A 24,417-nucleotide genomic window follows, 5' to 3' on the forward strand; every position below is an offset into this window, starting at 1 on the left:
GAGAGGGGAGCTACCACCTGGGAAAGCTGTAGGCGGCTGCCGCCTGGCTGCCAGCCTGGGAGGTGGGCGACTGCCACCTGCTGCGAGCTGGGGTGGAGGAGGCTTCCACACAGGCTGGGACCTAGGGATGTGGACGGGCGGCAGGCAGCTGCTGCCCATCTTCAAGCCAGGGCGCGGGAGGCTGTCTCTCGGCTCAGAGCTGGGGCATGGGTGGCAGCCACCCAGCTGCAAGCCCACTTTGCAAGGCGCAGGAGGCTGCTGCTGGGCACCCACCTGGGAGCTGGGGCCGGGTGGGACACAGGCGGCTGCCACCTGGCTTCCCAAAAAGCCAGCGGCTGCCACCCAAACTGGCGGCTGCTGCCTGGTGTCCTAAGAAGCCGGCAGCTGCCGCCCAGCTTCCCAGGATTGGGGCGGCTGCCGTCTACCTCCCAGCTAGGAGGTGGGACTGGGCAGGAAGCTGGCAGCTGCCTCCCTTCTCCTCTAGAAGCCAGTGGCTGCCACCCACCTCCCTTCACTGGGTTTTTTGCCAAGCACCCCCTGACTGTGTCTCGCGTACCCCCATGGGTATGCGTACCACAGGTTGAGAAACTATGCTATATAGTATGTTTGCATACTGGATAGTTAATAAAATGTATGAAATCAAATGGCAATGTACAGCTCTCATTTATCCTGATGGGCCCTCAGGAGGGGTTTCAACCTTTTTCCACCATGAATCTCAAATTCATTCCTCTCCCCATCGTCCTTCCCCCCCCATTGTGGCTCACTAGTCCTGAATGCTTTGAGCTTTTCTCATTCCAGGAAAACATTGTAATGGAATTTTATTTTTACGTTAATTCTCATATTTTACTTTGTCTCTTCCTCAGTCTTTTATCTTTTTGTCTTATGTCTTTTGTCTTACTCTGAGACCATCTCCATAATGTGTGTGCACATCCCTTTCTGCATTCTATGTTTTTTAATAGTCTGTGTAAATGAAAGATGATATAGGCCCAGATTCAGGAAAGCACCCCACCACATGCATGAGTCCCACTGAAGTCACACATGCTTAAGTACTTTCCTAAATTAGGGCGTGACAAAGTGCTCAAACCTCGTGCTGACAGGGTAGGAGCTACGGAGGTTGTGTGTACTAAAGTAGCCCTGCCCTTACACCGCTGCCAATCATGCATGATAGGAAGGGGAGCTCTAAAATGAGGAAGCTGTAGTCAATGGGGGTAGGAAAGTCCAGAACAGGGATCATCTAGAGTAGAAGGGGGCACCCTAAAGAAACTCATTTACACAGGTTCATTAGGAGAAGGATTTGAACCAAAACCTTGCTTGTGTAATGAATATAATGAAATATTTTAAAACTGTTTTCTAGCTTCTGTCACAGATTGAGAAGCTTAAATCATCAATGACAGAGGACCTAAATGCAAGTAACATCTTCTATAAGAAAAGGATAGAGGAACTAGGGCAGAGGCTTCAGGAACAGAACAAGCTGATTATTTCTCAGAAACAGCAGGTCTGTTTTATAAAGTATTCTGGGGTATCTAAAACTATAGGGGCATGTCGGAAGAGATTTTTTTTTAAATACTGTAATCTGTGGATGAAATTTCCAATTTTCATAAATTAATATTCTCCTAAAACTCAAATTGGTGGTATTACTTCCGTATATGGCATTGGTGAGATCATTATTGGAGTACTGGGTCAAGTTCTTATGGCTGAACTTCAAAAAGGACTGGAAGAGTTCACCTGGGTCATCAAATTCAGTCTCCTGTTGTTGCAGGTAACCTCCTCAGATAATCCCATTCATAGATTTATCAAATTGGAAAGGGTTTAGAAAAGATCAACAGTAATGATTTGAGGTCTGGAAAACATGCCTAAGAGTGAGAAACTTAACAAGCTCAGTCTATTTAGTTTATCTAAGAGAAGGTTAAGAGTTGACTTGGTCATGGTCTGCGAGCATCTGCATGGGAAAGAGATTTCCGAGAGTAGACGGTGCTCTAATTTATGAGAAAAAGGCATAACGAGATGTAATGGTTGAAATCTGAAGCTAGACAAATTCAGGCTAGAAATAAGGCACAATTTTTTGACCATGAGGATAATTAATCATTGAAACAACTAACTGAGGTACATGATAGATTGTCTAACACATCCAGTCTTTAAATCAAGACTGGTTATCTTTCTAAAAAATATACTATAATTTAAATAATTTATGGGCTTGATGCAGGAATTACTGGGTGAGGTTGTATGGCCTGTGTTATGTCAGAGATAAGTCTGATCATCATTATGATCCCTTCTGGCTTTAAAAATCTATTAATCTGTGGATTTTTTAAATTGTGTGTCTTATTTTGCAGACTTTAGAAAGTTGTTAATTTTAAGCACATGCATAAGTCTTTGTCGAACTGAGGCCAAGATTTGTGTGTCTAGTTAGGAAGTAACTCTTAAGTCATCATCCATAATAAAAAATTACAGCTGAGAGTCAGAAACCTACTGAGCAATAAATAAAAGACAATTAAATAGTATATTCAAAGAAGGTGAAGAGTACTTAGTTCCAGGTAAACTTCTTAGAAGAAAAGTGACATCACCAAAGGAAAGCAGCATTAGCTGGGTTATAAAATGTTTCATAAGGATCTTGAGGCTATTTTTCTGAATGGCAACTATGAAGGTCAAAGTTCTCCATAGTGGAAGTGGAAGGGCTTGAACAGCAGATGAGATTGCTAAGAGAAACTGGAAGCCAGACTCGACAGATCTTGAAAGGAAGTACCATTCAGATATCGCACTATGGGTTGAGATCTTTGATGGGTTGGATGTGGCCACGGATGGAAGAAAGTGTCAGTAGGGAAATGAAAACTGTAGCATCTTTCACAAGGTTCTAAGAAATATCAAGCTAATTAAAAAGTAGAATTTGGAAATAATCACTGTAAATAGGATGAGGAACTGAAGAGAACTGAACATGATATCAATATTTTAAAAGGATCAAGGAAAATATTGAGAAGTTAAAAAGTTGAAGTCTGACCTTTCTACCAGGAGATTTACTAGGGACAAAATAAGAACACTTTTATTGACACAGATTGGTCACAGTCAGAATGGATTTATAAAGGAATGTGATGATGAGTTTAAATGAATATAACTAACCTTTATGCCAAAATTAAATGAGATTTGACTGGAAAGAAGTAGACATATCAGAAGCATTTATTTGGAGCCCTGGTTTGTTGAGTGAAAAAATTATGCAGGATGCTGTGTTCTACAGTTGTCTAGCAAATAGCTATAAATGATAAAATTTGTTTTTAATTTATATTTTGTTTTTAGAAACCTAAGAAATTCCTTGCAAAAAACTGTATTACAAAAACTTTAGGGTTGCATAATGAAGCCCTCAAAAGTCTAGAAATGCTAAAGTTATGGTTCTTCAAGCAGTCTCTGCACAGTCATATACTTGGGGTGCACCAAGCACTGTCAATATATCCAAGAGTGAGAAGTTGCAGAGTCCATCTTGAAGAAATCACATTAAATGTGAATAAAGTTTATGTACCTGAACAAACTTAGATCTGTCTCCGGTCACTTATACATTAAATATGACACATGCTGAAGAAGTTCTTTGCTCACTTGGGGCCCAGGACACATTTTTAATTACATGATTAGCTAAAAGTTTTTCTGGAGTACGCCATCTTTGTGCATTGCACAGGCTGTGTGGTGACTGAGTCTGAACTGTGTAGTGAATATGGTTGGGGGCCAGAGGAAGTCAATGGGATACTCCCACACTTAAAATTAAGCAGGAACCTAAGTGCTTTGCTGGATTGTGGCTAGACTTCATGCCCCACTGCAGAAGTTGGAAGTACAGGATATAGTAAACGATACAGGTATCCATGGGACCCCTGCTTATTTCACTGCATAGTCTGAATGGCATACAGGAAATGCCTACACGGCGAAGAAAAACCTGTGCCTGGCCCATGCCAGCTGACTTGGGCTCACAGGGTCAGGCTGTGGAGGGTGTTTCATTGCTGTGTAGATTTCTGGGCGTAGGCTGGAGCCTGAGCTCTGTGACCCTCCCACCTTGCAGAGTCCTGGGGCCCTGGCTCCAGCCCAAGCCTGAAAGTCTACACAGCCCAAGCCTGTAATCCCGAGTCGACTGGCACGGATCAGCTGCGGGTGTCCAGTTGCTTAGACATACCCACAGTGTATAAGGCATGGGGCCACACAGACAAAAAGGATAAAAATAAATATTGAACATCTGCCTCGTTCCCTGACCACCAGGCAGCTTGAGTGTTGAATGAGAAGAGGGGTCCAATGAAAATAAAATTTCTTCATCTGTGTAGCATTTTAAATAATCTTTCCTGTCATTCTGTCTTTAGGCAATAGTGGAAATTTTGTTAGGCTTTAAATACTTCAATAACAATTTTCATTTGAGGTTTTGTATTTTAGATCAATTATTTTATTCAGTGTGTCTTACAGCATCCATTTCTGTGTCCTCACTGTAAATTTTTCTGTTTCAGATAAAAGAATTGACCACAAAATCGCTAGTAAGCATCAAACCACATGATGGTAAGTGCAGGCTATAAGAAAAGGCTATAAACTAAGTTGATTCTACTTCTGAATCTAACATTTTGGCTCAGTTATTCTAATACAAATGCTAAAATACAGTTATCCTGGTACAAATGATACAGTACATTAAAAACTAATACTTGAACTTCACAAACCTAATTTTGAAAATCAAATCAGCACTTGCAGTATAACTGTATTTCATATTGTATCAGTATTGCTGGTTCCTTGCCTCTTTTCTGTTGTGTGTCAAACCTTCACAGATTTGCAACTATAAAGTTTTACAAGGCACAAAGCCGAACACTTGAATGGGGAAGAGACATGAAAGCACATTATTTAATAATTTTTAAAATTTAAATTATTTTACAACTTTTGGTTTGGGTTTTAAAAATACGTTGGCTTGAATAGTTTTATTGTTGGCTGCCTTTAGCATCTTGGGCAGATGGAAATTTACTTCACATGCATACAAAGGACAGACTTTGAGAGGGTAGATGAAATTCAATAATTTAGCAGCAGGTTTAATAACTATAATAATGCTTTGCAGTGATAGCACCTTGTAGCTGAGGATTTCAAATAACTTCACAGTTTGTTCAGCAGTTCTCCAACTTCATTGCACCATGAGCCCCTTTCTGAAAACAAAAATTACTACATGACCCTGGGAAGGGAAACTGAAGCCTGAGCCTGTGTCCCACTGCCCCAGATGGAGTGGCCAAAGCCTGATGGTTTCAACCCCAGGCAGTGGGACTTGGGCCTTGGCTTCAACCTCAGACCCCAGCAAGTCTAACACCAGCCCTTGCGACCTCATTAAAACAGGATTGCAACCCCCTTTGCGGTTCTGACCCACAGTTTGAGAACCACTGAGTTAGTTAAACCTCACAAGCCCTGTGAGATAGGCAGGGTGGAGTCTCAGAGCACAAATCCGCAGGATTGGCACTGCAGTCACCTCATCTCTGTTCCCCTCTTGGTTCTCTAGTTAACTCATATGTGGCCAGGAGTTTTAACATTGTAGGGCTAACTTAGCTGACATGAACAGGCTCAACTTAAGACAAGCCAAGTCTAAATAAGTAATTGCTGAAACAACTACCGTAATTGTGAATATATTTATAGTAAATAAGGGAGGCAAAAACTAACTAAACTAATGATTGTGGGTATGTTTATAGCAAACAAAATAGGCAGGAGCACCCTGAACTCATAAGCTTTCCTTAAGCTATCTGCAAAGTGATTTGGCCTCACATGTAAGAAGCATAGATGTTAGTAGCTACGAAAGATGTATATAGACGGTGTGGTGTGTGACATGAATTGAACTTATGGTATCACCCTGTACCCAAACCCCCTGCGTCGAGGCCTGGCCCGCGTGGGCAAAGAGTTGTTACACGCCTAATAAAGGAATCTGAGTGATGAGCTGAAGCTGAACTTTTTATGGATCCCAGAGAGCTGGATGAAGTGTTCTTGCAGAACTGGACGAGGTGTTCTGGATAAGCTATGTGGAAAATTCTCCCAGAGAATCCCAAGAAACATAACATTTCTCCCTCTTAGGGCCTCACCCAATTTCTAAAGGGCTTCCAATTTACCCATTTCAGGGTTTCTGACTCTGATTCTTTTTTGGCTCCTCAGTTCTCTGCTTGGGAAGCTCTGCCAGCCCCACTCTGGCCCCTAGGCCTCACTGGTGAGACCTCCCCCGAGGTCTTTTCCTAGCCCTGGTCCCTGGGCTCAAATTCCTTCTTCCCTTGGGCCAGAGTCTCCTCAGCCCACCCTTCTTGGGGCTGTACTTGAATCTTGGTAGGCTTTCATAGCCCACCATCATCCTGGTTCACCACAGGAAATCCTTCCTACAACCTTCTCCAAACTCCAGACTCACTTTTGGCTAAGCTAAAAACACTTCTTAATAACACTCAGCAGCTAATCACATGACTTGGGCACCTGGCCACCACACCCATCTTGTTTGAGTGAGTTTTCCTAGAACTACCTATCCTTAAAGGAGCCATGCATTGGAATCAGCTGACCCTGGGCCCTCACTGCTGTTACAATGATAAACTATACTGTTACAGGATACATTTCACAGCTTAGAAAACAGAGACAAAAACAGATTAACTGACTTGCCCAGGTTCACACTTACAACTCAATGGCAGAGCAGGATTTCAGGCTTACATCTCCAGCAACTAGATAATATTATCGCTTCAGTTGTATATAGTGAAGCAACCTTTTACTATTTTGGAAATTCTGTTGATATAAAATTTTGGTTTTCCCCTGAAATATGTTCTATAATTAATTTATAAATGTGCTATAGGTAAATATCTTCTGTGTTTGAGTGTATATATGTTTGTTGTAAGACATTTGTTGTTAGCTTCTTACTTTTGTGCTGTTTTAGTGAATGCTCCAGCACAGCATGTTATGGAACCTAAATCAAGTCAACCAGCCACACATGGTAAGTTCTGTAATACTCAGTTTCGGTACATGCAAATCTAATACTCAGTCTTCACAATAATCTATGGGGTCATTTCTGTGAGAATACTTAAATTCAATAGAAATATCATTTAATTAACTGCTTTAATTCTCACATTAAACATTGTTCTAAAATACATTTAAAGGGAGACTGTAGAGATGGGAAGGTATAAAAACTGATAATTCTTTGAGAGTGATTTTCACAAGATACATGGTTTTTACCTTCCTGGTGTATTCTATGTAATTCTTTTTCCAACTGCTCATTGGAACTAACAGGGGAAGGGAAGCAAAATTGTTACTTTCTGTTAGACTAACAATGAACAAATTGGTGTTTACCTAAAGAGTGTGTGTGAAGTGGTTTGTTTGCTGTAAGACTTGGAAAAATATTTTTTTTCATGTCTTTTCAGTCATTAGTTGGGGGAAAAATACAATAGAAAACATCAGGAAGATTGAATGATTGTCTTTGGTTTACTAGCCCACAATATTCTGACGTCTAATACTGGAAAAAAATCTACATTAATATTGTATTTAGTCTTCCTACTCTGTCATATCCTATTGCTTTATTTTTTTTTCTTTTTAAAACAAAAGCCATATTTTGTTGTTGAGAATGTCAGAATAGTTTACATTTGTTCTCATGTTTCAAAACAATGATTAATACTGGTACCATGGTAACTTGAAATCTTGAGTGGTCAATAAGATTCTTTTCTGAATAACATTTCAAATATAAAGTGATAGAGCTGTGGGTATTGTGTTAAATTTTTTGTGTTATGAATATTAGTGTGCATGAAATGTGAATGAATTTTGAAGAAACAAACTCTAAAATTGTTAAATTTAAGTTGTTTCTAAAAAAATGCTTTGTAAGAAACACCACAGAGAGGGGAAATTTAGTACTTCTCAGACAACCGTCTGTAATTTTTCTTGCTTGACAGTAAAAGTCTAAGTTCAGAGGTATTCAAAAATACAGAATGGAAAAAAGGTTCCAAATGTTATGGAAGCTTTAGACAATTGAATCAGGAATGGACAATTGAAGATAAAGTATTGATTTGATGAAAAGATATGCTGTTACTGGACATATCAAATTAATTAATCCTAAAGGGCTTCTTTATGTATTATAAAGTAGTAGTATTCAAATAATATTAAAGTGACATTTATTACTAACCTATAGCAGGCATTAGATTAGTGAAATACATTTTTTAAGTGGAACGGCAAAGTAATAATAAAAACATATGTACAAGTTTTCTGTTTTTTTACACTCAAACTACTTCTTACGCCAAGATGGGGAAGGGGAAGGAAGAAGAACTAATTAAGAAGCCTACTATAAAGTAGTTTAGATATGGAAGCAGAGTTCAAGGACCTAGTGTTGACAAGAAGGTATGCTTCTTCAGGTATGGCTCCACAGTGTGCACTCTGAGTGTAAAGCATTATTTTAACTATTCCATTTCTTCCTTTTTCATTTGAAGTAGGAGAAATACTTTTTTAATATTAATCACCTTCAGTACTCTGACTTGCTCATTCACATCTGCAGTTTCAGTGATTAAGTTTTCCTCATTTCTCCCTGCTCTTGTGGATTCTGTCACATTTTATAATACTGCTCAACACAAAAAATTATTTCTCTCTTTGTCGGTATACAGAAGGTTCAGTGTTTACTAATGAAACCTCAATGAGGGTGCTGACTTTGGATGATTTTGCTGATGATTATTTTATTTATCTCTGCAGGTCTCTCTCTCTGTCTCTCCCCCTTCTTCCCTCCTTCCTGCATTTTTTTTATCATTAACCTTCCAAATTTCTGCATATAAAGGTTAGTGGAAACTGTAGAGCCTTCCCCTAAATTTTCAAAGATTTTCATGGGATCTAGCTGTATACCCAAAGGGTGTAATGTCATTAAATCTAATGCCATTCTGAAAATGTATGAGTTTCCTGGTAATTTGAATAAATACTACTGCTTTTTTTTTTTATTAGGCTATCTTTGAAATCAGAAGCTCTATCTTATTCATATCAAGCAGTTACCCATATCTGTAATACCCAGACTATTATCTGTTTGGGATAGAATTACTTCTGGAAAGTATAATCTTGGATAACATTTTCAAAAGTGCCTAAGTGACTTAGAAGCCTGAACCTCATTTTCAAAAGTGGCTTAGGCATTTAGGGCTAAATCCACAGAGCTACTTAGGTTTAGCTTCACTCAGTGTTGCAACACCTAAGCCCTAGGTGTCCTGCCCCCTCGTGGAATGCTTAGCCACAAGTTAGGCACCTAGGCGCCCCATACAAAGCATGGGGAGAGTGAGGCCTACAAAAGGGATTCTCAGAAGCCAGAAAGCTGAGCGGGGAACCGCCTAAAGTAGACATTAGTGAAATGTAGAGGAAAGGAGTGGGGCTTAGGCCCAGATCCTCAAAAGTCTTTAGGCACCTTACTGGCATTGATCTGGGCCTTAAGTGTCTGACTGCCAGGCCAGAGGAAGGTGCCATCCTTCACTTAACCATTGAACCCCTTCCTGGAGTTAGGCACTTAAGCCAGGTCAGCCTATACCTTAGCATGCAAAACCCAGACATTTCCTATGGAAAAACAAGAGAGAGGGAGAGACTCCATTATAGCCAATAGCTTGGTGCTTAGGGCATGCACCTGGATTGTAGTGAGTAGAGCAGGGACTTGAACCCATATCCCAGATGAGTGCCCTAACCACCAGGGCTTTTGGGTATTCTTCAGTGGACCCTTCTCAGTCTTTCCTGCTGGAGCTGTTCCACTTTATATAAGTAATTAAGTATTAATTTTGAGCAGGGAATTGAACTTGGCTCTCACATATCCCAGGTGAATGCCCTAATCACTGGTCTATAGAGTCTCTCTTTCTTGCTCGTTCTCTCTTTCTTGACCAATGCATTCATTAGTTGGCACCTAGAAACTTAAAATTAAGTAAACTTGACTTGGAATTAATTGTCATTGAAATATGTGCCTTTGACATACTTAGGTTTAAAGGTAACCAGATTATAATCATATAATCGTACTGCTCATGTGCAATACGTGATTTCTTAGAAGTGAACTGATACACAATATATCTATTTAAAATGCGCATGCATCACAGTCTGCAGCTGACAGTTCTTTGAGTGTGAAATTCGATTTGAATGTGTGAAATAATGGAGACATAATTAAATGCGTTTATTTTATTGTACATAAATGGTGAGGTGATATGATAATCCTGAATTGGCAAGGAGCTAAACTGATTTATCTAATTGGTAGTTTATGATTCTCTAACTTGTACAGATTCCTTATTGACATCAGATGTGATAGTGGGATACTAAAAGAGTAACGTGTCAGAGTATAAGTACACATCAGAACAAGGATAAAGGAATGAGTTTTGAATATATTACATTCATTACAGTAGAACCTCAGAGTTACAAACACCAGAGTAATGAACTGACCAGTCAACCACACACCTCATTTGGAACTGGAAGTATGCAATCAGGCAGCAGCAGAGACAAAAAAAAGCAAATATTGTACAGTACTGTGTTAAACATAAGCTACTAAAAAAAAAAGGGAAAGTTTAAAAAAGAAAAAAAGATTTGACATGGTAAGGAAACTATCTGTGCTTGTTTCATTTAAATTAAGATGGTTAAAAACAGCATGTTTCTTTTGCATAGTAAAGTTTCAAAGCTGAATTAAGTCAATGTTCAGTTGTAAACTTTTGAAAGAACAACCATAGTGTTTTGTTCAGAGTTAGAATATTTTAGAGTTATGAACAACTTCTATTCCCGAGGTGTTCTTAACTCTGAGGTTCTACTGTTTGACTTTAAAAACCAACGCTGTCAGTTTATAACAAAAGAGATTTCAGATTTTACACTTTCTTTTCATTTTGAATTTGCTTAGAACGTTAAGGTGTTTATGACAAAGACTGTCTTTTAATTACATTATAGTGACACAGCAATGCCATTATAGTTAAGGTTGTGGCACGACTTCTGGTTAAAGGTTGACCTATTTAAGCCTTCTAAATTCAACATGCTTAGTCAGGTTCCTGTGAAATTTAGTGTGCTTTAGGAGAGTGCAGAGCAAGATTAGAGACCTAAATTTGCCATCTTTGAGCTAGGGGTTGTGGATATATACATGAACATATACATACATATATATATACACATATACATATATATCCCTCCCCCAATAAACATTTTTCAAAAAATTGCTAAGTGGTGCTAGGTCTTTTGGTTTGTTTGTTTGTTTGCACAGAACTAGAGATCACACTATTGCTATGATATAGGTTAAAATGATCTCAATCTATCAGTTTTTCTCAAGGTAGTGCATAGCACCCACTAACTCTTTGGTGGCCCCAAATTGTGAATCGTATTTGAAAATGTGTTCACTTCTTTTCTTGCGTAGATGTGTAGTTTGGACGGATTGCCTTGTGCATACCCCAACAAAGAAAAAATGTGAGATGGTTTCTGTGCAGTCACTTTATGCCTGTCTGGGTTTTCAAGGAAATGTGCTGACACCATTGCCTGTGGTGAACACCCCGTCATTGATGTTTCTAGTTAGTACCTTTGTACAGCTGTGCTATAAAGATTTAACAATTCATGTTACTTGCTACAAGTAGTTCTCTGTTATAATATAATATATTTTTGTTGTGTTTGGAGGTTTATTGTGAACACAGCAAAATAGTGAACAGCCGGTCTATGCAAAATTTTTGTTATATCAGGTGGGAAGAAACCAGAGTGTGGGTTGGTGGATGGGATGGGGCAGGATAGGAGGATGGGCAGGGCACAGGGGTTGTGGCTGCAGAAGGGGTAGGAAATAAAGACGGGGGGTAGGTAAGCCTTAGACTGGTTGTTTGAGAAAATGTATTTTTACTAGCCCCTGGAGGGGGCCACAAATGGTTACATCCTGATCTCAGGGCAGATTAATGTGGTGTTTCCAAAGACACATAGCACAGAATTTTGAAAATGTTAGTGCAGGTAGTCTCTCAGGGAGGTTGCCAATGTGTGGTTTCTGGGCAAAGCCTGGATCACAAAGTTACAGAAGTTTGCAAGAGAGCAAGGAATTCATTATGACATGGGGATTACTGACCTCAGGCTGATTGGGTGAAGAGAGGTGGCCTGCACTGGCATCACATTTTGCCCACGCTGCAGTATCTTAACTGGTTTTGATCTACCAGAAATTGCAGTAATTCATTTGGGAAGAAATGATCTGGGCCTTTATTCCTGGTGTACGTCTTATACAGGATGCCATCTGAACCTACAGTTTCACTTCACCATCATTAAAGCATTAGAATCCTCTCATGTTCCACCTCACTGCTGACAATATACTTTTGTAATAATAGCCCCAAGACCTGCTACGAATATAACCTACACAATTCTTCATAGAACTGATGCATATTTCATCTTAAAGGTACTCATGCTCTTCTTCCTTTTTTTCTATTCCTCCTGTCACAGTCACAACTCTGTCAAACACCTCATAGTAATCCACAGATCTCACAAACTGCAAAGCAGAGCTTACTGCCAAGCAGAGCTCACTATTGCCTGCACCATCAGTACAGCTACACCTGACACACACCACACTAACTTTTCCTGGAGTGCACGCAGATAATAAATGCTTAGTCTGCTCTCATTTTCCAGCTTCCTACTGAGAATACACTTTGTAGTATAACCCCTGTGCCCTGCTAATTGTATAATAACATCCTGAAAGTACACATGCAGCTCTTTCCTTTGCTCACTCATATGGAAGGATGTGAAACATAGATCTTCTCATTTCATAATTACAGCTCTGTCACACACCTCAAAGAAATCCACATATGTCCTAATAGCACGAACACACCTTTATCAAGCAGGCCCAACTACTGCCTCCAACTTTTAATGTAGGTCATTGTTTCTCAAACTTGTTTGATTGTGCTCCCCTTCTTTGTGTTTGTAGTAGTTTAGGCCTCCCCAACACACAATTACATAAACTGATTTAAAAAAAAAAATCAACATGCAACTCTCACTAAATATTAAAAACAGTAAGGCATTGATTCAAACAAAGCCAACGGTCCATTGTAATAAGAGGAGAAGCAGAAGTGAGATTGTGGTTGATGCTTATAACTAAATGTACACATCATGTCAAAGCAAACGGACTAACATACTGATGGCAATGACTTTGTATAATTGTAGGTTTTTGGTAGCAAATGTGCTTAGCCAGACTCATGCTCTGCTTTGCTGCTATATTGCGCTGTGCAGGCAAAATGCCCTCACTTTCTTCCCAACCACCTTTGGCCAGAGGCAGAGACTTAGCAAGGCATATTTCAGAGATTCTTCTTAGTGTTTTTTCTTACTCATTTTCCATAGTAGTAATAGTATTGCAGTCAATTAGTATTAATATTTCCTTCCTCTCTTTACATTGCTATTTTTTTTAAATTATTTTGTTTGTAGGATAGTTCTCTCCTCAGTGTAAATTAGCTTCTCCTAGTTCATTCCATTTAAGAAGTAACCCCTAAAAAGGGTATGCCCAGCTCTCTCAGGTTTAAATGCTGCCTCTTCTTTCGGGAAGCTATTCCTGTCAGCGATGGCCATTGCCACATGTGCCTCAGAAGTGCACGTTTTGTCTCAAATTAAAATCCAGAACCAGAAAGAGCCATGTACTAAAATTAAGACTGCTCATGATGGAAAGCTCACTCCAACCAATCTCTGGGCCCAGGACCCCCTCCAGACAGCAGTCCCCATCGAGACTGGTCCCAGCAACATTGTTGGATCAACACTGTCCAGTTACTTCAGAGGAAATCTTTGGATTCCTCTCAGAAAGTCTCGAAAAAAGTGGACCACAAGTTTCTTGAGTAGGGAATCAGCCAAGAGAAAGAGGTCTCCAGCACCAGCACTAGTACCATCAGTAAGCCCAAAGACCCTAAGAGGGTAGGCTCAAGCAGATCAGTACCATCGGGAGAAAGAAGTGGCAACTTCTCTAGAATGGCAGGATGGAGTCTTATAAACAATCGGTACCGAGTATGCTGGCAATGTAAAAGGCTGTAATGACATCTGTTGACCATTCCTCAGAATGCAGAGGGCCTCCAGTACCAATGACTCTTTCCACTTCAACAGTGCCTACTCAGCTGATCTCAATGGTACTGATGGCTGTTCTGGCACCGCAGGAATTTCAGTTCCCCAAAGACTTGATGGTCTCGGAAATGCAATAATCACCCTTATTAGGCACCAACATAACCGTGGTATTAGTTATGCCGTGGTCCCTGGATTTACACGCAGTACCAAGACATTCTACTCCACCATCGATGATTGCTCTGTCCCTGTCAAGCAACGATGAGAAAGATGATGTGGATGAGCTATATTCAGTCTCTGTCCAAGGAAACAAAGGTACCTTAAATCTACCACCAGAGTAGAAGAGACCCTCCGAGTTGGTATGGACACCCTTGGATGTCCCCATCCATGTTCTTTCCATCAGTGGCCATACTGAGACCCATGATGGGGGGCATATAGACATACTTTGTACAAAATCTATCATAGTCTTTGAAAAAGGGTGAACATAGGGATGCAGATTGTCACACCAAACCTTTCAGAAAATCTCCGAGACTATTCTTCTTCATCACAGAAGATCTAAGGGATCCCCAATATCTAAGCAAAGACTGTCTAGATAGATATTGGATTGTATTAACTACTGCTATTGTGCACACAACCTTCAACCTCTTTTGGGAACCTGAACTCACTCTACAGGATCTCTGTTCACTTCCATAGCCTTCCTCAATAACGTTCCAGTCACAGAAATATGTAGAGCAGCGACTTGGGCATCGGATCATACGTTTGCCGAGCATTATGCAATCACTCATGACTCAGCATTTGATGCAATGTTTGGTTTAACCCTACTATCTTCAATATTGAACTTAGCTCCAAGGTTCCGCCTCTCCATCAGGGGTACTGCTGTAGAGTCCCTAGAATGGAGCACCCATAGGGACATTACTCGAAGAAGAGGTTACTCACCTTGTGCAGTAACTGAAGCTCTTTGAGATGTGTGTCCCTTTGATTGCTCCACTACCCGTCTTCCTCTGCTCTGCTTCAGAGCTCTTAAACATGAGCTCTGCAATAGAGAAGGAACTGAGAGTGGTTTGCCCTCACAGTACTATGGAGCAGCAAAGCAGAGCGCAAAACTGGGAGAGTGCATACGCAGGCCAAACGGATACAGCTACAAAAAAATCTCTGAGCTGAGGCACAGGGACACGAAGACACCTAGAGTGGAGCACTCATAGGGACGTGGATCTCAAAGAACCTCAGTTACTGTACGAGGTGAGTAACCTTTTCAGAAGTTTGAGTTTTGCTAACTCAGCTTCTGCAAGGGGATGATACACCACCAAGCAACCTTAACTCTGCCTTAACATAGTTTTTCCTTTGAACTGTGTAAAGTGCCAACACAATGGAGCCCTGATTCACTATTGAAGCCTTTCGGCATTACCACAGTACAAATAACAAATTAATAATAAAGTAACATCTCTACTCTTGCAAAAGGTACCAGGCTATGGTGTCTTTAATAATAATAAATGGATAGGACTTCTGTTTCACATCTTAGCCAAAAGACTGCTTCTCTAACACTGTGTTACGGTTTTGGCTCATTACAGTCTCAGATTCAGCCACATGCAGAATAATCTTGGAGATCTCACTCCTGCCCATACTCTACCTTGATTTGTTTATGAGATTTGATGTTCCCTTGGTGGTATTTGTGCAGACAAAATTATACTAAAGTTGTTTGACATTTGTGTTTCATAGTTTCAGTTCACCTTTGCTTGGTACACTTATAGAGGACTTCTAGTTGAGAACAAGACTAAGTATTGTATGATGTCCTCTAAATATAAATATCCCATATTCTATGTTACATTTTGATTTCAAAGCCATTATTAAATACAAATATAATTTCATGTGCTGTATGCATATGATTGTTTTCATATATTGTTAAAATTGATATTTAATATCACTAAAGGAGACTCTCAGATTTTAAGGCCAGAAGGGACCATCATAATCATCTAGTCTGACCTCCTGCAATTTGCAGACCACAGAACCTCGCCCACCCACTCCTGTAATAGACCCAAAACCTATGATTGAGTTACTGAAATCATGAATTAAAAACTTCAAGTTACGGAGAATCCACCAATTACACTGGTTTAAATCTGCAAGTAACCCATGCACCTTGCTGTAGAGGAAGGCTAAAAGTCCTCAGAGTGTCTGCCAATCTGACCCGGGGGAAAATTCCTTCCCCACCCCAAATATTGTTGATCAGTTTGACCCTGAATATCTGAGCAAGACCCACCAGTCAGACATTTGAGGAAGAATTCTCTGTAGTAACTCAGAGCTTTTCCCATGTAGTGTCCCGTGACAGGCCATCGGAGATATTTGCTCCTAGCAGTCGCAGATTAGCTGCATGCCATTGTAGGCAGTCTAATCAGACCATCCCCTCCATAAATGTATCTAACTTTGTCTTGAAACCAATTAGGTATTTTGCCCACACTGCTCCTGTTGGAAGATTGTTCTAGCACTTCGCTCCTCTGATGGTTAAAAACCTTCGTCTGATTTCAAGCCTAAACTTGTTGATGGCCAATTTATATCCATTTGTTCTTGTGTCCACTGTTAGGGCCACCCCAGTTCTTGGTTTGCTGACAGAAGCAGAAGTCCAGAGTCCAGCAGCAGGCAATACTATGGGTTTATTGGGGTAATCAAGTAAGAATCCCAATTCTTCACACCAGTCATTTTTCTTCTTCCCCTCTTACTTCCTGTTTGACCTTAGTTTTTATAGTGTATCTTAACCAATCATTTTCTTAAAAATATTACAATATAATTCTTTAACCAATCCTAACATTTTGTAACATAATTCTCTAGCCAATCCATATCTCATCACCTTAACTGATTACAATTAGTTATGCAACAGACAGAAACAATCAAAGAATCAGACAGAAATTATCAGAAAAATGGATATCATAATGACCAAACAATACAAAGTGTAGATTCTACAACCACAACTGTTGGCAAGTGTTTAAAAAACAGACAGAATGCTATCAAACAAAATTTTCTTTAAATATTCTAGGATCTCTTCTTTATCTGGAGGTATTAGACTGGATCTCCTTCATAACAGCCTGGTATTGCCTTATTTTAATGTAATTTGTTTGGAATGTGTGGATGTGACCACATGCTTCCCAATCTATGGCTGCTTCTGCTGCTTGTTTTTGCTTAGCCAAAGTACAAGGCCTCAGACTGTCACAGTGAGAGAAGGCTCATAGACAGGCCGCCTGTGATTTTGATTCTTTGTTTCTATACCCCTGTAACTAGCTAAGTGATAAGAATAATCTTAAACAATCATAGGCCTTTACAGGCAGACCTAAATATCTATATTCTAACACTCCATCCCTTTTTTTTTCTTTTCTTTTGGGATCCTCCTGCCCAGGTGTCCCTGGAAAACCATAGGACGTATGGCGACACATTTCCTGATAGGGCCAGGCATCCATATGGAATGTGTTGATGCTCCATTTGACCCACTGCCCCTTGTATAGCACAGTGCCCTGCACTTTCTTGTATAGGCGTGCTACACCTGTTCCAATTATTGTTCCAGACTTCGCATTGTAATGGGCCCGAGAAAGTTGGGTCCAGGTTGTCTGTTACAGAGCTGGGAGAGCTTACTACATTACTTACATGTTATTATCAGTGGCTGTGCTTTAGAAGGTTGTGCCCCTCTTGGCTGTTTTCTTATACACCGTAACATAAGTATACTTATAATACACCAGCTGCCATAATAATTCACAACAACACTGAGAGTCCTGACCACTGCAGTATAGTCCAACATCCTGGCCACCACCAGAAACACTGCTTCTCCTCCTTTGACAGAATTAAAATCCTATCAGTGCCATCCCGAAGTGTGTATTGTGTGACCAATCATGGGCGGTCATGGTGAGTTGCTCCTGTAATCTTTGTGTACTTTTGTCCATATTGTGTCCATTGAATGTCCACAGTGAAATTCGGTATTGTCCAAGCCAATTCGACACTGATCCATTAGTGCACCATAGTCCAGATGGCAGAGTATAGATATTTATAATATGGTCATATGCTGCTGTGATTTTGCCTCCTAGTGTTATATTACAGGATTGCATACATTCCCAACAGAATACTCCATACCCCATATGCATTACCCCTAGATGAAACCTTTGTCTGATTTCAAGCCTAAACTTTGATGGCCAGTTTTTATCCATTTGTTCTTGTATCCACATTGTTGCTTAACTCAAATAACTCCTCTCCCTCCCTGGTATTTATCACTCTGAGACATGCTTCTATTTTTTTTTCTTTTAATGGTAACTGTCCAATGAAGAAACATAGGCATCCTTTATATCTGGTAACTCATGCAAAATTAAATTTAATTTAAAAAAATAAGTTGCAAAGGAGAATATTTGGAAAGCTATGAAGGAATACAGTTACGTGGGTCTAGAAGTCATCAAGAGCAGGTATACTCTTGCATTTTGATATAATCACAGAAGACCATCTGCTGATCGTAGTACTCATTTATTATGGAGGTTAGTTTGTACAAATTGCAATTAATTACAATTATAGTTAGTTTGCAGTTAGTTTGTGCAAGTTGCTATGAGCTGTAGTAGTTTGCGCAAGACTGCAGTGTCCTTCATCGGACACTGATGGATCCTTTGAGTCTAACAAAAGACCTTTCAGGTTTTTTCTAATAATCCCTGATGATAATCTGTGAAGTTTCAGAAATTTTTCTAAGACAATATGTACTTAAGACAAGAGTCTTTAGCTCTATACTTGGGAAGAGACATTTTCAGAAGTTAGCACTAGAATTGTGATTGCTAACTTTCATTCCCATATCTGATTTCCTTCTGGAAATGATCAGTTTTCAGTAACTGCTATTCAGCAGACTACTCAGAATTTCCATCTGATTCTATGTTGTAAATTTTTCTTTAGTAGAATAATTGGCTTTATTTTTTCTTTTTTAGTCCTTCTGGCAGAATTTCCCAGAGGTACAGTTCATTTGTTTCTAAACTAATGTGTATCCCTAAAACTTGACTTTCTTTGTTTTGTTTTTTTTTGGTCTGTGTTTTGAGACGTTATTTAGGAAAAGTCCATTGTGAGATTCACCTGCATTTTTGGATGTTGAATCAAAAGCTCATTCTAATCTGAGAAATATAGATCTTTCAAAGAATCAGATTGGGTACTTTTTTTTTAATGCTGCTTATATTTTTCAGATTTGATTTTCTTCCCCCTCTGTGGAGGAAATTGTGTTAACAGTTTGCAGTATAGATGCCCTGTTGGATCCCAGCTGGTTCCTGGATTTCCAAGAGGAAACAGACAAGAATCCTTTTATGTTGTTCTTAGTTGGAAGAAGTTGTAATCTTATTTTTAGATGCAAACCTCCCCACAATTATCCATACATTTGTGATCCACACCCACACATTTGGATTACTGAAATGTGCTCAATCTGAGACCACTCAGAAACTTCAGCTAGTGCAGGATATGGCTGACTGAAGAGGTGCTTCTCACAAGGAGCATATTATGTTGATGATCTGTCAACTGAACTGACTTCCAGTTTTGTTTTTTGGTGCAATTCACGGTGATCTGCAAAGCTCAACATGATGTGAATCCTTGTTCTCTGAGACTCCCCCTCTCTTTATGTTCCATCTTGAGCACTGAAATTATCTTGGAATACTCTTGGCTACAGATTTAAAATCGGGTGGGGTTCTAGCAGCAGGATGTTTTCAGTGATGGTGAGGATCCTTGACTCTGCATCTTGCTTTACCCATGATTCCAACAGACGCTGAGTTTGTTGCACTTCTGGGCATACTGTGAAATCCTCCTCCTTTTTGTCTAGATGATATGGATGTGTTTGATTATTTTATTTTGTGTGAGAAAGGTTTTTTAGTCCTCCTGAATTTACCTTTAGTCTGTTATTTACATTTCAGTTGTTTGTTTAAATTGTATTTGTGTGTCTAGGGTAGTGAGATATGCATTTTATAAATTAAAAAAATACGTAATTTATTGTTTCCTTTTTTAATCAGAGGAAGTTGTGTGTGTGTGTGTGTGTGTGTGTGAGATTCATTTTCATGGAGCTCTTTGAACTAAAGGACTCCCTTTTGCCCAGTTTCACTGAACTAGACAAAATAGATTTCTAACAGACCACCTTGTGTGGCACCTGTAACTCAGGTACTGGGATAAAGAAGCAGCAGACTACATAGAGAGTAGATGTGCAAATCTTCATGCCTGGGTGTTAATAGAGGCAAAGTGTTCTGGTAGGAATATTGAGAACCCCTGGCTGGGATGATATAGCTGAGGTTAGTCCTGCTTTGAGCAGGGGGTTGGACTAGATGACCTCCTGAGGTCCCTTCCAACTCTAATATTCTATGATTCTATGAAAGGCATCCTGTAAGCAGCTCTACAATATCTGTGTCAATGTAGAAAGCACAAATGTGTAGTCATAATGATGGAAATGTAGCTTGAAGAATAAATAATTTTGGGTTGTGATAGTACTGAAGTCAATTTCAAAATGCACTTGCCTTGATAGCCAGAGATGCCTTACTTACAACAACCAAAACTGTATTTGTTTAAGGGGCACATTTTTGGTGATGGGGTGGAGATGGGGATGCTGAATTAATTCAAATGCTTCTCCAACAAATATTTGTAATTTTTGAGGATTGGAATTTGTGCCAGGATACGAGACCTGGTTTAGAGACACTACATGATTCCCAGCAATCATACAGGTAACCAACCCTCTCTTTAGATTTCACACAGATGTATCGGGTGAGTAAACATTTGGAGCTCGTTGCTGAGTGGCCCAATCAGGGCTGAGGGGCCCAACTCAGAGATAACTTTGCTGCTCTTTGGTAATCAGAGGGGGAACATTTATGAGCAGGCTGATCTCCACACCTATTTGTTACAAGGCCGAGTTGCAGACCAGCTTGTGTTTTCTTATATTGGATTCTATGTTTATGTAATAAAGAGTTTGTTTGCTTGTTTTTCTTAACATTTATGTGCACCAATGTCCAAGGGAGAGCTTTCCTAACTTGGAGAAATAATTTGTGTTTTGTTTTGTTTTGTGTTTTGTTTTGTTTTGTTTCTTGCCCATCTGTCCCTCTGCACTACCTTGCAAGGTTTGATCTCTGATATCAGCAATGAATGATCAAAGATACTGTGGATAGCACAGTTAGATTTATGGCTTTCACCACTGTTAATGTTACATATATTGTTAATTTTTACTTCCTAGGTATTCTAGTATACTGAGGGGGAGAAACAGGTAACCATAAGGTGCTGCAGCAGATTATTTTAAAACCTGAATGCTGGGAATAGGGATTTCCTGTTACCATCTGTCTATTTAACAAGGCATTGTGCCATGATGACATACAACACTTAGACAGATTGTATTTAAGGAAATTATAGACAGTATGAGGATATATTTAATCCACTTACATAGTAACTAGCCCAGTAGCAGATTCCAGAAAGTGCTAGTCAGCAAAGTAGGCTTCTGGTCAAGCAATCTCTCAACAGAGTTTTGCTTTTAAGTGGTCTTGTGAAGTATACTGTCTGTGGAATCAAGTTCTCATCCTGTGGTGGTACAATAGATAAGAAGCATTCTCAGTGCTTGTGATTTGTTGCAGTTTATATGGGAGCCAAATTAAGGGGTAAATCTTAAATCTAGCACGCTGTGTGAGTAGCCAGGTCGGGCTGGACGCATCCGTAGAGTTAAGGAGCATGGGGAGAGTAGCTACCTTATTGAAGTATCTTCAGAAGTCTCTAAAGCACCTCACCCAACACCTCCACAAAGACAGGTTTGGAAGGTCTGTGTAATAGATGTGTCTCCTATGGCCGCAGTCACACCCTTGCCCACCTATGGCCTAGCACATCTTCATCTGTCCTCTGCTCCCTGTCATGCAGGAGCCAGGAGGGAAAGGGGATATTTATCTTAAAGTGCAGCTCTCCCCCTCCATTCCCCTAATTATGCAGTGGAACAACCAGTTCTGGTGCTAGGGGACGCTTTTTGAAGGCAGGGACAGATTTTGCCCCTCAATGCATACCTATTAAAAACAAAAAACAAAAAAAATGCTCCATGCATTAATACCAAAATATGAGCAAACACAGCAAAATCTTTTAAGATAAATACCTGATAATTGATCTATGTAGCCGTTTCACCAGTACTGACATTGAAATTATAACTTAAAATCATAGAAGAATCAGAAGATTAGGGTTGGAAGGGACCTCAGGAGATCATCTAGTCCAGCCCCCTGCTCAAAGCAGGACCAGCCCCAACTAAACCATCTCAGCCAGGGCTTTGTCAAGCCTCACCTTAAAAACCTCTAAAGATGGAGATTCCACCACCTCCCTAGGTAACCCATTCCTGTACTTCACCACTCTCCTGGTGAAAAAGTTTTCCTAATATCCAATCTAGATCTCCCCCACTGCAACTTCAGACCATTGCTCCTAGTTCTGTCATCTGCTACCACTGAGAACAGCCTACCTCCATCCTCCCTGGAACTCCCTTTCAGGAAGTTAAAGTCTGCTATCAAATCCCTGCCTCATTCTTTTCTTCTGCAGACTAAGCAATCCTAGTTCCCTCAGCCTCTCCTCAGAAGTCATGTGAGCCAGCCACCTACTCATTTTCATTGCCCTCCACTGGACTTTCTCCAATTTGTCCACGTCCTTTCTGTAATGGGGGGCCCAAAACCGGGCACAGTACTCCAAATATGGCCTCACCATTGCCAAACAGAGGAAATAATCACTTCTCTCGATCTGCTGGCAACGCTCCTACTAATGCAGCCCAATATACTGTTAGCCTTTTTGGCAATAAGGGCACACTATTGACTCATATCCAGCTGCTTGTCCACTGTAACCCCTAGGTCCTTTTCTGCAGAACTGCTGCCTAGTCCATCGGTCCCCGGTCTGTAGCTGTGCATGGGATTCTTCTGTCCCAAGTGCAGGACTCTGCACTCGACCTTGTTGAATCTCATCAGATTTTTTTTTGACCCAGTTCTCCAACTTGTAAATTACTTTATCATTTGATTATTAAGAATGGGAGAACAGAGGTTCTCATTTTTGTTTAAGTAAGAACTTGGTTAATGCAGTGTAAAGACTTGTATTTTATAGAATATATTTCCATCCCCTCCTACTTCTCTTCTTCAGTTAGAAAATTTAATCTTTTTAAATCTATAATATTAAAAAAAACCCTACGCCCTGGCTTCATTTATGTAAACTTTCACACGGGCAGGATGAGACAGGTGAAATCTGTCAATCTTTGGAAGAGTCACTTCAGTGTACTATGGGAGCTCCATTCTCAGCAGAGGAAATGAGGACACTTTATAAATTCCTTGAGACAGGGACCATGGGTGAGATTCTGGCTACACTGAAGTCAATGTGAGTTTTGTCACTGATTTCAATGGGGCCATGATTTCAACCCTTGGTCTTTTTGCATTTGTCTGTAAAACATCATCCCTCTTTGGATGTACAAATTGGCAAATTAATATTTCTCCACTTTAACATTTTTCATTTATACGTTTTTCATTATGTTTTTGAGGACTTCTGTCTTTGAACTAATGCATCCTGCTATTTACATTTTCTTTTTGTAAGCCCTCAGTAGCATATCAACTGCAAATAAAACTTGGTTATATTGTTGCAGTGCATTTTGTACTTGGCAAATGTAGCCTCTAAATTGAAAAGCAGCTCAATCAGAAATTGTCTGATTATTGTATTAGGTCCCTACCTACCAAACGTAATGTTTACTACCATGAACAGTCACATTGAATTGGGGCCTTATTTTTGGATCTGTGAGATAGGTTATCAGCAGTCAGGAAAAAGAAAGCAAAAATGACATCTCCCTATATTCTTTTGCATAACTTTCCCCCTTTGGACCTTGATCTTGACTGTCTTCTATCTGTTTGTCTACGATTCCTATTTTTCCTCATTATTAGAAAAGGCACTCTTGGTGCATATGCTGGAGCCCATAGAAGAGCTTTCAGAAGAGGAAAAAGGTAATGATAGGATCAGTCAAAAATGTAATGGGCATTATTTGTAAACATTTTATTTGAAAATAAAAATGGGTAACATTGGTACCTGTAGTATTTTTCTGTAGTTTCAAACATGTTTGATGTATTTGAGCAAGATATATGACTATCCCATTTGTTGTCGATGCTTGTAAAATATAATTTCTCTATCTGGATTCAGTATATTCTGATGGGGATCTAAAAAATTACTTACCATCAGCATATTTCAGACATCTCTCTAGTTATCTGGGTGTTTTAATTTTACACAAATGAATGCATTCTTATGAAGCTTTTTGTATATTTGTAAAATACTAATATTAACTAACCAAAATAATCTAGAATCAGATTAATTAACAAAAGATCATAAGGCCAAGTGCTCTAGTGCTGTTGCCTTTTATACTAATAACTTGTCCACCCTCAGCAAAAGATGGTGGGGCATGAGGCGTGAGCAGAATAGGGAGGGGGAATTTGTGGTGGAGTGGAGCTCTGAAGGGCCCGG

General features: G+C 39.8%; 1 protein-coding gene across 3 annotated transcripts in view; it reads left to right on the plus strand.

The window, feature by feature from the left end:
* DZIP1 (DAZ interacting zinc finger protein 1) overlaps window positions 1-24,417 on the plus strand; it is a 79,001-nt gene that overhangs the window by 25,539 nt on the left and 29,045 nt on the right. For all 3 annotated transcript variants that reach the window (XM_067536835.1, XM_067536836.1, XM_067536837.1), the window contains 3 exons: window positions 1,355-1,495; window positions 4,467-4,515; window positions 6,881-6,937. In XM_067536835.1, coding sequence (XP_067392936.1) covers window positions 1,355-1,495; window positions 4,467-4,515; window positions 6,881-6,937 — 247 coding nt within the window. The remainder of the gene's footprint in view (window positions 1-1,354; window positions 1,496-4,466; window positions 4,516-6,880; window positions 6,938-24,417) is intronic.

Source organism: Emydura macquarii, unplaced genomic scaffold (genome assembly GCF_026122565.2).
Source record: "Emydura macquarii macquarii isolate MOO-44397 ecotype Brisbane River unplaced genomic scaffold, CSIRO-AGI_Emac_v2 contig_3671, whole genome shotgun sequence".
NCBI classification, from domain to species: domain Eukaryota; kingdom Metazoa; phylum Chordata; order Testudines; family Chelidae; genus Emydura; species Emydura macquarii.